This window comes from Phocoena sinus, chromosome 9 (assembly GCF_008692025.1).
Source record: "Phocoena sinus isolate mPhoSin1 chromosome 9, mPhoSin1.pri, whole genome shotgun sequence".
Classification (NCBI taxonomy): domain Eukaryota; kingdom Metazoa; phylum Chordata; class Mammalia; order Artiodactyla; family Phocoenidae; genus Phocoena; species Phocoena sinus.
In genome coordinates, this window is record NC_045771.1 from 87,364,725 (window position 1) to 87,378,218 (window position 13,494).

Below are 13,494 nucleotides of genomic sequence, written 5' to 3' on the forward strand. Positions count from 1 at the left end.
TTGTTCTTTGTAGATTTTCTGATGATGCCCATTCTAACTGGTGTGAGGTCATACCTCATTGTAGTTTTGATTTGCATTTCTCTAATAATTAGTGATGTTGAGCAGCTTTTCATGTGCTTCATAGCCATCTGTATGTCTTCTTTGGAGAGAAGTCTATTTAGGTCTTCTGCCCATTTTTGGATTGGGTTGCTTGTTTTTTTAATATTGAGCTGCAAGAGCTGTTTATATGATTTGGAGTTTAACCCTTTCTCCGTTGATTCATTTGCAAATATTTTCTCCCATTCTGAGGGTTATCTTTTCATCTTGTTTATAGTTTCCTTTGTTTTGCAAAAGTTTTAAGTTTCATTAGGTCCCATTTATTTTTTTTTTTGTTTTTATTTCCATTACTCTAGGAGGTGGATCAAAACAGATTTGCTGTGATTTATGTCAAAGAGTGTTCTTTCTATGTTTTCCTCTAAGAGTTTTATAGTGTCCGGTCTTACATTTAGGTCTCTAATCCATTTTGAGTTTATTTTTATGTATGGTGTTAGGAAGTGTTTTAATTTCATTCTTTTACATGTAGTTGTCCAGTTTTCCCAGCACCACTTATTGAAGAGACTGTCTTTTCTCCATTGTATATCCTTGCCTCCTTTGTCACAGATTAGCTGACCATAGATGCGTGGGTTTATCTCTGGGCTTTCTATCCTGTTCCATTGATCCATATTTCTGTTTCTGTGCCAGTACCATATTGTCTTGATTACTGTAGCTTTGCAGTATAGCCTGATGTCAGGGAGTCTGATTCCTCCACCTTCGTTTTTTTCCCTCAAGACTGCTTTGGCTATTCGGGGTCTTTTGTGTCTCCATACAAATTTTAAGATTTTTTTGTTCTAGTTCTGTGAAAAATGCCACTGGTAATTTGATAGGGACATTGCTCTGCCTAGTATAGTCATTTTCACAATGTTGATTATTCCAATCCAAGAACATGGTATATCTCTCCATCTGTTTGTTTCATCTTTGATTTCTTTCATCAGTGTCTTATACTTTTCTGAGTAGAGGTCTTTTGTCTCCCTTGGTAGGTTTATTCCTAGGTATTTTATTCTTTTTGTTGCAGTGGTAAATGGGAGTGTTTCCTTCATTTCTCTTTCAGGTTTTTCATCTTTAGTGTATAGGAATGCAAGAGATTTCTGTGCATTAATTTTGTATCCTGAAACTTTACCAAATTCATTGATTAGCTCTAGTAGTTTTCTGGTGGCATCTTTACGATTCTCTATGTATAGTATCATGTCATCTGCAAACAGTGACAATTTTACTTCTTCTTTTCCAGTATGTATTCCTTTTATTTCTTTGTCTTCTCTGATTGTCGTGGCTAGGACCTCCAAAACTATGTTGAATAATAGTGGTGAGAGTGGACATCCTTGTCTTGTTCCTGACCTTACAGGAAATGCTTTCAGTTTTTCACCATTGAGAATGATGTTTGCTGTGGGTTTGTCACATATGGCCTTTATTATGTTGAGGTAGGTTCCTCCTATGCCCACTTTCTGGAGAATTTTTATCATAAATGGGTGTTGAATTTTGTCAAAAGCTTTTTCTGCATCTATTGAGATGATCATATGGTTTTTATTCTTCAATTTGTTAATATGGTGTATCACATTGATTGATTTGTGTATATTGAAGAATCCTTGCATCCCTGGGATAAATCCCACTTGATCATAGTGTATGATCCTTTTAATGTGTTGTTGGATTTTGTTTGCTAGTATTCTGTTGAGGATTTCTGCATCTATATTCATCAGTGATAGGGGTCTGTAATTTTCTTTTTTTATAGCATCTTTGTCTGGTTTTGGTATCAGGGTGATGGTGGCTTCATAGAATGTTTGGGAGTGTTCCTTCCTCTGCAACTTTTTTGGAAGAGTTTGAGAAGGGTGAGTGTTAGCTCTTCTCTAAAATGTTTGATAGAATTCACCTGTGAAGCCATCTGGTCTTGGACTTTTGTTTGTTGGACGAATTTTAATCACAGTTTCAATTTCATTACTTGTGACTGGTCTGTTCATATTTTCTATTTCTTCCTGTTTCAGTCTTGGAAGCGTATACCTTACTAAAGATTTGTCCGTTTCTTCCACGTTGTCCATTTTATTGGCTAGAGTTCCTTATAGTAGTTTCTTAGAATGCTTTGTATTTCTGCGGTGTCTGTTGTAACTTCTCATTTTCATTTCTAATTTTATTGATTTGAGTCCCCTCCATCTTTTTCTTGATGACCTGGCTAACGGTTTATCAATTTTGTTTATCTTCTCAAAGAACCAGCTTTTAGTTTTATTGAGCTCTGCTATTATTTTCTTTGTTTCTATTTCACTTATTTTTGCTCTGATCTTTATGATTTCTTTCCTTCTGCTAACTTTGGGTTTTGTTTGTTCTTCTTTCTCTAGTTCCTTTAGGTGTGATGTTAGATTGTTTATTTGAGATGTTTCTTGTTTCTTAACGTAGGCTTCTATTGCTATCAACTTCCCTCTTAGAACTGCTTTTGCTGCATCCCATAGGTTTTGCATTGTCGTGTTTTCATTGTAATCTGTCTGTAGGTATTTTTTGATTTCCTCTTTGATTTCTTCAGTGATCTCTTGGTTATTTACTAATGTATTGTTTAGCCTCCATGTGTTTGTGTTTTTTACATTTTTCCCCTGTAACTGATTTCTAATCTCATAGCATTGTGGTCAGAAAAGAAGCTTGGTATTCCAATTTTCTTAAATTTACTGAAGCTTTATTTGTGACCCAAGATGTGATCTATCCTGGAGAATGTTCCATATGCACTTGAGAAGAAAGTGTAATCTGCTGGTTTCGGATGGAATGTCCTATAAACATCAGTTAAATCTATCTGGTCTATTGTGTCATTTAAAGCTTGTGTTTCCTTATTAGTTTTCTGTCTGGATGATTTGTCCTTTGGTGTAAGTGAGGTGTTAAAGTCCCCCACCTTTATTGTGTTACTGTCTATTTCCTTTTATAGCTGTTCGTATTTGCCTTATGTATTGAGGTGCTCCTATGATGGGTGCATGTATATTTATAATTGTTATGTCTTCTTCTTGGATTGATCCCTTGATCATTATGTAGTGTCCTTCCTTGTCTCTTGTAACCTTCTTTATTTTAAAGTCTCTTTTATCTTATATGAGTATTGCTACTCCAGCTTTCTTTTGAGTTCCATTTGCATGAAATATCTTTTTCCATCCCCTCGGTTTCAGTCTGTATGCATCCCTAGGTGTGAAGTGGGTCTCTTGTAGACAGCATATATATATATATATATATATATATATATATATATATATATGGTCTTGTTTTTGTATCTATTCAGTAAGCCTGTGTTTTGGGGTTGGAGCATTTAATCCATTCACATTTAAGGTAATTATCGATATGTATGTTCCTATTACTATTTTCTTAATTGTTATGGGTTTGTTTTTGTAGGTCCTTTTCTTCTCTTGTCTCCCTCTTAGAGAAGTTCCTTTAGCATTTGTCGTAGAGCTGGTTTGGTGGTGCTGAATTTTGTTAGCTTTTGCTTGTCTGTAAAGCTTTTGATTTCTCTGTCAAATCTGAATGAGATCCTTGCCTGGTAGAGTAATCTTGTTTGTAGGTTCTTCCCTTTCATCATTTTAAATATATCGTGCCACTCCCTTCTGGCTTGTAGAGTTTCTGCTGGGAAATCAGCTGTTAACCTTATGGGAGTTTCCTTGTATGTTATTTGTCATTTTTCCCTTGTTGCTTTCAGTAATTTTTCTTTGTTTTTAATTTTGTCAGTTTGATTACTATGTGCCTCGGTGTGTTTCCCCTTGGGTTTATCCTGCCTGGGACTCTCTGCGCTTCCTGGACTTGGGTGGCTATTTCCTTTCCCATGTTAGGGAAGTTTTTGACTATTATCTCTTCAAATATTTTCTCCAGTCCTTTCTCTCTCTCTTCTCCTCTGGGACCCCTGTAATGCGAATGCTGTTGCATTTAATGTCCCAGATGTCTCTCAGGCTGTCTTCATTTCTTTTCATTCTTTTTTCTTTATTCTGTTCCATGGCAGTGAATTGCACCATTCTGTCTTCCAGGTCACTTATCCGTTCTTCTGCCTCAGTTATTCTGCTATTGATTCCTTCCAGTGTATTTTTCATTTCAGTTATTGTATTGTTCATCTGTGTTTGCTTCTTCTTTAATTCTTCTAGGTGTTTGTTCTTTAATTCCTGCATCTTCTCCATCTTTGCCTCCATTCTTTTTCCAAGGTCCTGGATTATCTTCACTATCATTACTCTGAATTCTTTTTCTGGAAGGTTTCCTATCTCCACTTCATTTAGTTGTTTTTCTGAGGTTTTATCTTGTTCTATCATCTGGTACATAGCCCTCTGCCTTTTCATCTTGTCTATCTTTCTGTGAATGTGGTTGTTTTCCACAGGCTGCAGGATTGTAGTTCTTCTTGCTTCTGCTGTCTGTCCTCTGGTCTAATCTATTTTCTTTAGCACACATATTTACCCTTAAAGGTTTCTATTAACATTAAGAGTTATCCAAGATCTATATCCTCACTCCAAGCAAGTTAAGAACTTTGGCAGTATTTTAATCCCTTCTTCTTCTCTTCTTGTCAGTCTCCCTCTGTACCTCTCATATTGAGGTCATCTGGGCTTTAATTCCAATTTTTTATTAAAAATTTTCAATAATCAATACTTTTTTCAGTCTGAACTACAAGCTTTACTTTTTTCCTTGCTCACTCCTCTTTCTTGAATCTATCATATTTCTCTTGGATTTATTTCCAGGTATACATCTTCTAGTAATTCTTTCAGAGAGCATTCAGGAGTAGTAAACTTTCTGAACCCTGTGTGTCTGAAAATTTTTATTTTTCCCCAATACTTGAATGATATTTGACTGGAGGGGAATGTTATGTTCCAAATAATTTTCTCTCATAACATTAAGATAACTGCCTCATTTTATAAAATTATGCTTAGTGTTACTAAGGAAAGTATCATACAGTGAATCTCATCTAGAAGCTTTTAGCAGTTCCTCTTTTTTCTGCATTCTAAAGTTTCTCCCTGATGGTCTAGGACTGGATATTTTTCCATCCACCTTGCTAAACATTTTCATTCATAGGAACTATGTCTTTTTCTTTCTTCTTCTTTTTTAAGTCTTGGGAACTTGTCTTCAATTATATTTCTGAATATTTCATTCCACATATTCCCTCTGACCCTTCCTCCTTTTGGAATTCCTATTATTTCTAATGTTAGAAGTGCCAATCTCCCCTGTACACTTTACATTTCTTTTTCTTACATCCAATAACCCTAAGTTTTGGAAAGATTTCAAGACTCAAATTTCTAGCTCATTAATTTGTTCTTCAGCTATGCTAATGCTCATATTCAGAGGGAAAAAATCCATTAAATTTGTTTCAACAATCATATATTTTCATTTCTCACATCTCTATTTTTTCCTCACAAAATCTGTTTTAATTTCACAACTGCTGTATGCTCTCTTCTCTCTCTGAGGGTATCAATTATATTTCTTATAAAATCTCCATTTGTTTATTCTGCTACTTCTATTTTCTCAGCTCTTAGTTCTCTAGTTTGATGAATTTTTTTTAATGGAGTGGATTTTCCTCAGATTTGATGATTCTAGACCATTTGCTTAGATTTGTATCTGCTATTCTTCCTTTGTTTTGGTGTAAAAATGCCCACCAATGGGAGCAGATGTGCCCTTGGGTGGGGGGTACCATAGGGGTCCTGGAGGTTTCCAGTTTCCTGGCATTGCCCTGCTTCTCCATTCCAAGTGTCCACATTCATTGTCTGTTCCTAGGGTCAGACATGCCTGCACAGAAGAGTGTGTAGTCAAAGACTCACCTACTTAGCAATCCCGACAGCAGGACTCCAGAGACCCATCTGATTCCTGTGTCCAGTACCTAGGACCCTTTTGTAGTGTGTCATTCAATATATGTTTTGGGTTATAGTTTCCTCCTTCCATCAGATCCTTTTCTCCTCTCTCTTTCTCTCTCTACTTTTTTTCCTTCTTTTGTGCAACACTTCATAATTCCTGACTCAATTAGGGCACACTCTGTTGTCATTATAGATTCATTTGCTTGTTTTCTGTAATTTCCAAGGATTTGGGGCAGGTGGGGAAGACTAGAGCATGCTGTGTTGATTCAATAGTCTAATATTCAATTATACAGCCATTAAAAATGAGATAATTCCATTTGCAGCAACATGGATGTACCTAGAGATTATTACACTAATAATGTGAAATAAGTCATAGACAAATGTCATATGATAATGTGATAATAGACAAATGATAACAAATAGACAAATAAGACAATAGACAAATAATAGACAAATAGACAAATAATAGACAAATAGACAAATAAGACAATAGACAAATAATAGACAAATAGACAAATAAGTCATAGACAAATGTCATATGATAATAATGTGAAATAAGTCATAGACAAATGTCATATGATATAACTTATATGTGAAAGTTAAAAAAATGATACAAATGAACTTATTTACAAAACAGAAATAGACTCACAGACATAGAAAACAAACCGTTACCAAAGGGGAAAGGTGGGGAGGGATAAATTAGGAGTTTGGGATTAGCAGTTACAAAATACTATATATAGAGACTTCCCTGGTGGTCCAGTGGTTGAGACTTTGCCTGCCAGTGCAGGGAGTGTGGGTTCAATCCCTAGTCGGGGAGCTAAGATCCCACATGCCTTGTGGCCAAAAAACCAAACCATAAAACAGAAACAATATTGTAACAAATTCAATAAAGACTTTAAAAATGGTCCACATCAAAATAATCTTAAAAAAAATACTATATATAGAATAGATAAACAATAATGTCCTACTGTGTAGCAGAGGGAACTATATTCAGTATCTTGTAATAACCTATAATGGAAAAGAATCTGGAAAAAGAAAAAGAAAAAAAAAAGAATCTGAAAAAAGAATATATATATATATATGTATAACTGAATCACTTTGCTGTACACCTGAACCTAATACAACATTGTAAATCAACTACACTTCAAAAAAATAGTTTAATATTCATTACATGTGTGGAGCTTCTCTAACATGAATACTTTGGTGACAGCAAAAAAACAGATATTTTTAAAAGTTATCTGAATAGTTAAAAACATACAATGTTTTCATTTGGGATGAAAGACAAGTATACAAATTCCATATTCTAGTAATGTGTTTTTCTTCAAAGCCCCCTCCCACCCAAAGACAGCCTCAGATGGGTGAGATATGGTAGTTGCTAACTAAATGATGTGTTTGTGAGGTTAAGCCAAAGTTCAGAAAGGCTCACATAAATTAACAGTGTATCTATTTAAGTTTCTCGCTTGCTGAAGTAACAGATGTGTCTTTAGGAAAAAGAAAAGAAACTTTAAAATCCCACTTAAAATAAGCCTATCAACATACAGCTTTATGATGTAAAAGGCAAACAGCTTTTGCATCCTTGTGATCTGAGATCAAATAATTTGACTCAAATGGAAAGAAAACAGGAATATTTGGAAAGTGGTTTCCAAAAAAGTCATAATGATACTGGCTTTTTTTTCCATTCATATGAAATGTTTTGAAGCTATTATTAGAGAGGACTGCATATTCTTTTTTCTCTCTCATAATTCTTTTTTTTTTTTTTTTTTTTTTTTTTTTTTGGTACGCGGGCCTCTCACTGCTGTGGCCTCTCCCGTGGCGGAGCACAGGCTCTGAACGCGCAGGCTTAGCAGCCGTGGCTCACGGGCCTAGCCGCTCCATGGCATGTGGGATCTTCCCAGACCGGGGCACGAACCCCTGTCCCCTGTATCGTCAGGCGGACTATCAACCACTGCGCCACCAGAGAAGCCCTCTCTCATAATTCTTATGGGAGAAAAATATAGTTAAACGAGATGAAAATATTATATCCATATTAATAATTTAATTTTTCTGTCTTAAAAGAAAGTGACCTCAAAGCTACAATCCAATCAATTTAATTGGTCACTCTTGAATAGAGTGGGGATTTACCTACGTTTTATGTCTATTTTAGCATGTGAGCTTTTGATGATAAATTCTGTGGGTGGTGATGGCTGAGGGGAGGAATGAGACAAATATTCAGTAAATCTGGCTGATAAAACACAACAAGAATTTCACTACCAAGTTCCTAATCTGTGTTTCTTTGTCAGCTCGTACCCTAGGTAAAAATGCTTCATGTTAATTTGATTGTGACAGGATTTTTTTCCCTGGAGCTTTGATTATAAATTATTATAACAGCTTTCTTTCTCAGATCAATAAAGCATCGTTTGGGAATGCGTGGATGTGGAGAGGGGGCACACACACACACATTCACATACAACGCTATGGATTAAAGCAGCATTTTACCATCATCCCCAAACAGAGAAAACACTAGTCTCATTATCCTTTTATACCTTTTTAAATAATATAACGCCAACGTGGATAAATGGTTCACCAGATGAGAGCACAAATGAGGTAGTTCTGAGAGGGGCGGTGTGGTCTGATATCCTAGGGGAAAAGCTACAAATAAACCTAAGGTGTGGTTGCTAGAATAATTAAGCTGCTTTTAGAATTAAGGTGAATTAATTGTGTTCTAATTAGAGTGGCACAGGTGCTTTTGTTGAGCACATTATTCTACGTTATTGGAACAGAAATCTGCTGACAATGTCACAGCCTGAAAGTATCGGCCTCTTATCTGTGACCAAAACCTGATATATCTCAGTACTGAGAAGTGGCCAAAGAAACCACCTGAGTCACTGAGCGAATGGAATTTGCTCTGATGTTCCTCTGTATCTGTGTTGAATTTAGCTCTTTTTTTAAGCATAAATACTTTTAGTTTATTTTGTTTGTTTTGGGAGATGAATATTTTGGTTTAGCCACAAATTCTCACATCAGTAGTGCTCTGAGATAGCAGAATGTCTGATCTGTTAATTGGAATACATTTTTTGCCAGCTATTTTTCTGGATTAGTACATTAATTTTCTAAAATGTGCTTGGTTTCTTCTAATATCAAATCTATTCCTTTCTAGGCTTAATTCATAAAGGTTTTTTGTGTGTGTTTGTACTAAGTCTCCACTAATGTTAGTAGCAGAGAGCTGTATGGACCATTAATCCATCCAGTAAGCATTCTTTTGTTCTTTTATAGATGATTTTTGATAATACAGCAAGCTAAAACAAAGAAGAGGGCATTCTAGGAGAGGGAATATGTGGATATGAAGGTCATAGGTAAAAATAAATTGTATCTCTTCCCAAAAGAATAAGAGGACATTAGGACTTCGAGGAAAGAGATAACTTGGTAACTAGCTAGCCAGCTAGCTACATAAATAACAGGAAAGGGTTTACGCATGTATCAGAATGGTACCACTGGAGGCTTGTGTTTCTCTCTCTGCTTTAGTGGGATGGTGACTGGGTATCTGGACAACACTGTGGCATCATTTGTGTTCCTAGAGGATGTAGGTCTCACTGAAGAAAATGACCTACAACTGCTGCATAGGTGGTATTAGCTTGGAGAGGTGAAGGACTGGAGGTCACGAGTCTCTGGTGCTTCAAAATTTGGGACCCTCTCATAGGCAGTTAAGCTCCATCATCAGGAAAGTGATTTGAATTGGTCTTTTATATCAGGGGTCAGAAAGAAAGAACTGATATGGTGATGTAAAGCTGGTGATGGATCTTTTATCTCTAGAAGGTAGGTAAAGAAGACTTGGCATGCATTGTCAAAGTTCTAGACCCCATCAAAGCCCATGGGTCTCTGAGGGGAGTGGAATGAGCCCTATGTAGTACAAGAGCTACAAATGAAAGCAGCCAGGTTCCTGGGGAGATCCTGGACACAAGAAAGAGGAACAATGGTTGCTGGTCCCTCAAGGAGACACCACAGCCACACTGGACATGGGACTTCAAGAGTGACAGGAACCTTGAAAGAGAAGGTTCTGTGGACTGAAGGGCTTGAGCATCACTGCTAGGCTTGGAAAGGTCAATAGTGCACCCTTGAGGGGGTGGGGTCCCTCAAAGTGTCAGTCTCCTTCAGAGGCTTCCCACAGCTGGACTTCCCTGAGGTGGGGAAGAGCAGGGCTGGGTCAGCTGCTGTAGAAATCTAGCTTTCAACAGTGAGAGACCCTGATGTGGCAGCAGAAGGTCAAGCAGCAGTAGCAGTGGCTTAGGCTGCTGGTCAGATTTCCCTTTTATTGGGTCCAAATGCAGCTTCTGGGCAATGCATAGGAAGTGGGGAACCCAAGAGGTCATCAATAGTGGCCTTCTCGCCCCTCTGACACTTAGAATCCCATCCAATTTTGATTGAATTTGTTGAGATCAGAGGGATGTGACTACCTCAAATGTTGTGTTCTGGGAAAGTTCCTCGTAGTTAAGCAGTAAATTATTGCTATTTCATATCCATCATGAAATTACACTTTATGTTAATTTCATTCATCTTCATCATAGTCTTAGAAAACATACACTAAACAGCAGTAAGGACCTGGTGTTATGATTACAAGTGTATACTGAAAAAAAAAATCCAGGTGCAAACCAGAGAATTTCTAGAATTTCTTTCCAATTCATACTACCTTATGAATTTTGTTTCTCTGAACCTATTAATTTTTTTCAACTTGAATTTCTGAAAGTGCTACTCAATTAATAGGAAATATCTTAGGGCCATTGGACCCAGAAGAAGTCACATAGTTCAGAATGGCCAGAAAATACTACCACCAAACCATCCTCATTGTTTCAACCTCAACCCCATATTCTTTCTTTAAATATCTCTCAGGGACTTCCCTGGTGGTCCAGTGGTTAAGAATCCCCCTTCCAATGCAGGGGACGCAGGTTTGATCCCTGGTCAGGGAATTAAGATTCCCACATGCTGCAGGGCAACTAAGCCCACATGCCACAACTAGAGAACCTGCACACTACAACTAGAGAGCCCATGTGCCACAACTACAGAGCCCACGTGCTCTGGAGCCTGCACACCACAACTAAGAGAAGCCCACACACCTCAACTAAGACCCAACACAGCCAAAAATTAAAAAATTTAAAAATATTTTAAAAAATTTCTCAAAGATTAAATTTTACCCCCTAAATCAATTTTTACAGATCACAGCCACACTCCACTGAAAATTAGGTAACAGCATCTATAAATCTCAGACCCCAGGAAGACAACTGAAAGTCTCAATATAAAAGTAGTGGAAAGATTTTATATTCTATACGCATTGAAAAATAAAACACATTTTCCCAGTAAAAGCTGAAGAAACAAAGATGAGATATAAGTGATTCAACTGAAGTTAAAAGGTATTTGCAATCACAAAAATTAGTATGCATAAAAACAGTTGATTACTTAATAAAGAATGTTTAACATAAGTGTACCCCTTTTGGCTTGTCTATGATAAGGATCACCAGTATTAAGTATACTTTTGCTATTTAACAAGATGCATTTAAAATATTTCCAGTGGAATAAATGTAAGTGCTATACACAGCATGGGAGATAACAATTACTTACCCTGTAGGCTGGCTCTCAAATTCTTCTGACCACTGCTCTTGAATATCCTCTGTAGAAAGATCTACATCCCGGGTGGTGGCAAAATTGAACTCACTGCCTTCATTTCCATGGAAATAAATGGAGTTCCCATCTGACTGACAGCTATGCTGTAGATAAAAAGAGAGCATGGGGTGTCTGTTGAATTGGTTTTGTAGCTATATCTGTCTTACTCATGTATAATTAGAGTTTTTAGAAAACTCATTATGTTATTCCCTTTATGGTGGACTCCGAAATCAAAAGAAATTGTTACCTCTTTTTTTTTGGTCTTGTTTAATTCAATTACAGTTTCTCTCTAGCTTATTAAGTTATCACAAAAAAAGAGTCAAGAGGCCATTTGAGCTTTGCCACCTCAGCCTTCAGTATGAAACAAGAATATTTTAATTGGAATAATTTCCCATCTTTACCACAGTCCTTGTTGTGGGAATTAAGTGTGATAATGACGTGTCATATATTTTCAATACTGTGGATACAGGCTAAATCACACTGACCTTTTCAATATTCCATATATTTCTGGCTTGCCATTCAAGCCTTTCACAATTTGTCTATAAATGGGATATGAGCCGAATAGCTTGCTAATCAAAACATGGAATACAGAAAAGGTCAAAGTAATCCCTGATATGATCATATATTCTCAGCCAGCTTTTGAGTAAAAGTGTCTGACCAGACCTAGGAAGTGCATGATGTCCCCAAGGAGGAGCTCATAAACAACAAACTTTGTTATTCTCCAAAAGAACACCAGGCTTACAAAGAATAAAGAAAAATAATTTTTTGTGATGCTTTTATTTTTTTATTTATTTTTTTTTTGCGTACATGGGCCTCTCACTGTTGTGGCCTCTCCCGTTGTGGAGCACAGGCTCCGGACGCACAGGCTCAGCGGCCATGGCTCACGGGCCCAGCTGCTCCGTGGCATGTGGGATCCTCCCGGACCAAGGCCCGAACCCGTGTCCCCTGCATCGGCAGGCCGACTCTCAACCACTGTGCCACCAGAGAAGCCCGTGATGCTTTTTTTTTAACCTACATTTTTTCAGCTTAAAGTGAATAGTCAAAGGCAAGATCCAACTCTGGAGCTGAGTAAACTGAGTATTTAGTTTTAAAAAATATGATAAGTTTTTGCATTAATCATTTTTTGGTAATGTCACACATAGAGAAATGCTAAAAAATGAAAGACCAAACATTCTTTTATGTTTTATATACTCTTAAAATAGGAATGAAGAAAAATAACTGGACAGAGAGTATCAGTTGGGCCCAGTGACTGTAAGTTCTGCAGGGCAGGGGTCATGTCCCTGTATTCCAGGTTTTAGCACAGTGCTTGGCATATGGTAGGAATTCAAAAATATTTGTTGAGTAATTCAATACATGAATAAATGAATGATATGGTTATGCCTTTCAGGTAATTAACTAATCTGTTATGGAGAACTCATGATGTAGTAAGCATTAAGGAAGGTACTGGAGGGAAGGGGTTTATAAGAGTATAATAATATCTAATCTTTGCTCTAAAAAATTACAGTCTAGTTGATATTTATCAAAGGCAGCATATGGAAAGCTAATGAGTGGAGGAAGGTAGGAATCACTGTGTCCAGGGCTGGTCTAGATGTGCAGGCTTCATGTATGAGCAGGTCTTCAATTGGCTTTAAAGGACTGAGAAAAATCCAAGTTAGATGACAAATATGAATAAATTACATAGGTGATAAGTAGGCATAATTTTGAGAATTAGACTGGAGCCTGACTGTAAAGGATCTTAAATGGTAATCTAAGAGATCTCTGCAATATGCCATCAGCAGTGATGTTCTAAAATAGAGCAGTGATGTGTGCAAAGAAATGTTTTATGACTATTAAACTAATTATGGCAGGTAAAATCAATGGGGAGGGATATCAGACTTCTATACTGAAAGAGTAAAAAAGCTTTCAGAAGCTTCCAGAAGTTCAAGAGAATTGGAGCATATGATCTTGGGGGAGTCATTTCACAGCACTAAGACGTAAGGCATACCCACTGGGCCTGCCATCAGCTTAGATAATACCG

General features: G+C 36.9%; 1 protein-coding gene across 2 annotated transcripts in view; it reads right to left on the minus strand.

Moving 5' to 3' along the window:
* The window catches only part of RELN (reelin), a 518,443-nt gene that overhangs the window by 194,136 nt on the left and 310,813 nt on the right, over positions 1-13,494 (minus strand). For both annotated transcript variants that reach the window (XM_032643899.1, XM_032643900.1), the window contains exon 11: positions 11,436-11,581. In XM_032643899.1, coding sequence (XP_032499790.1) covers positions 11,436-11,581 — 146 coding nt within the window. The remainder of the gene's footprint in view (positions 1-11,435; positions 11,582-13,494) is intronic.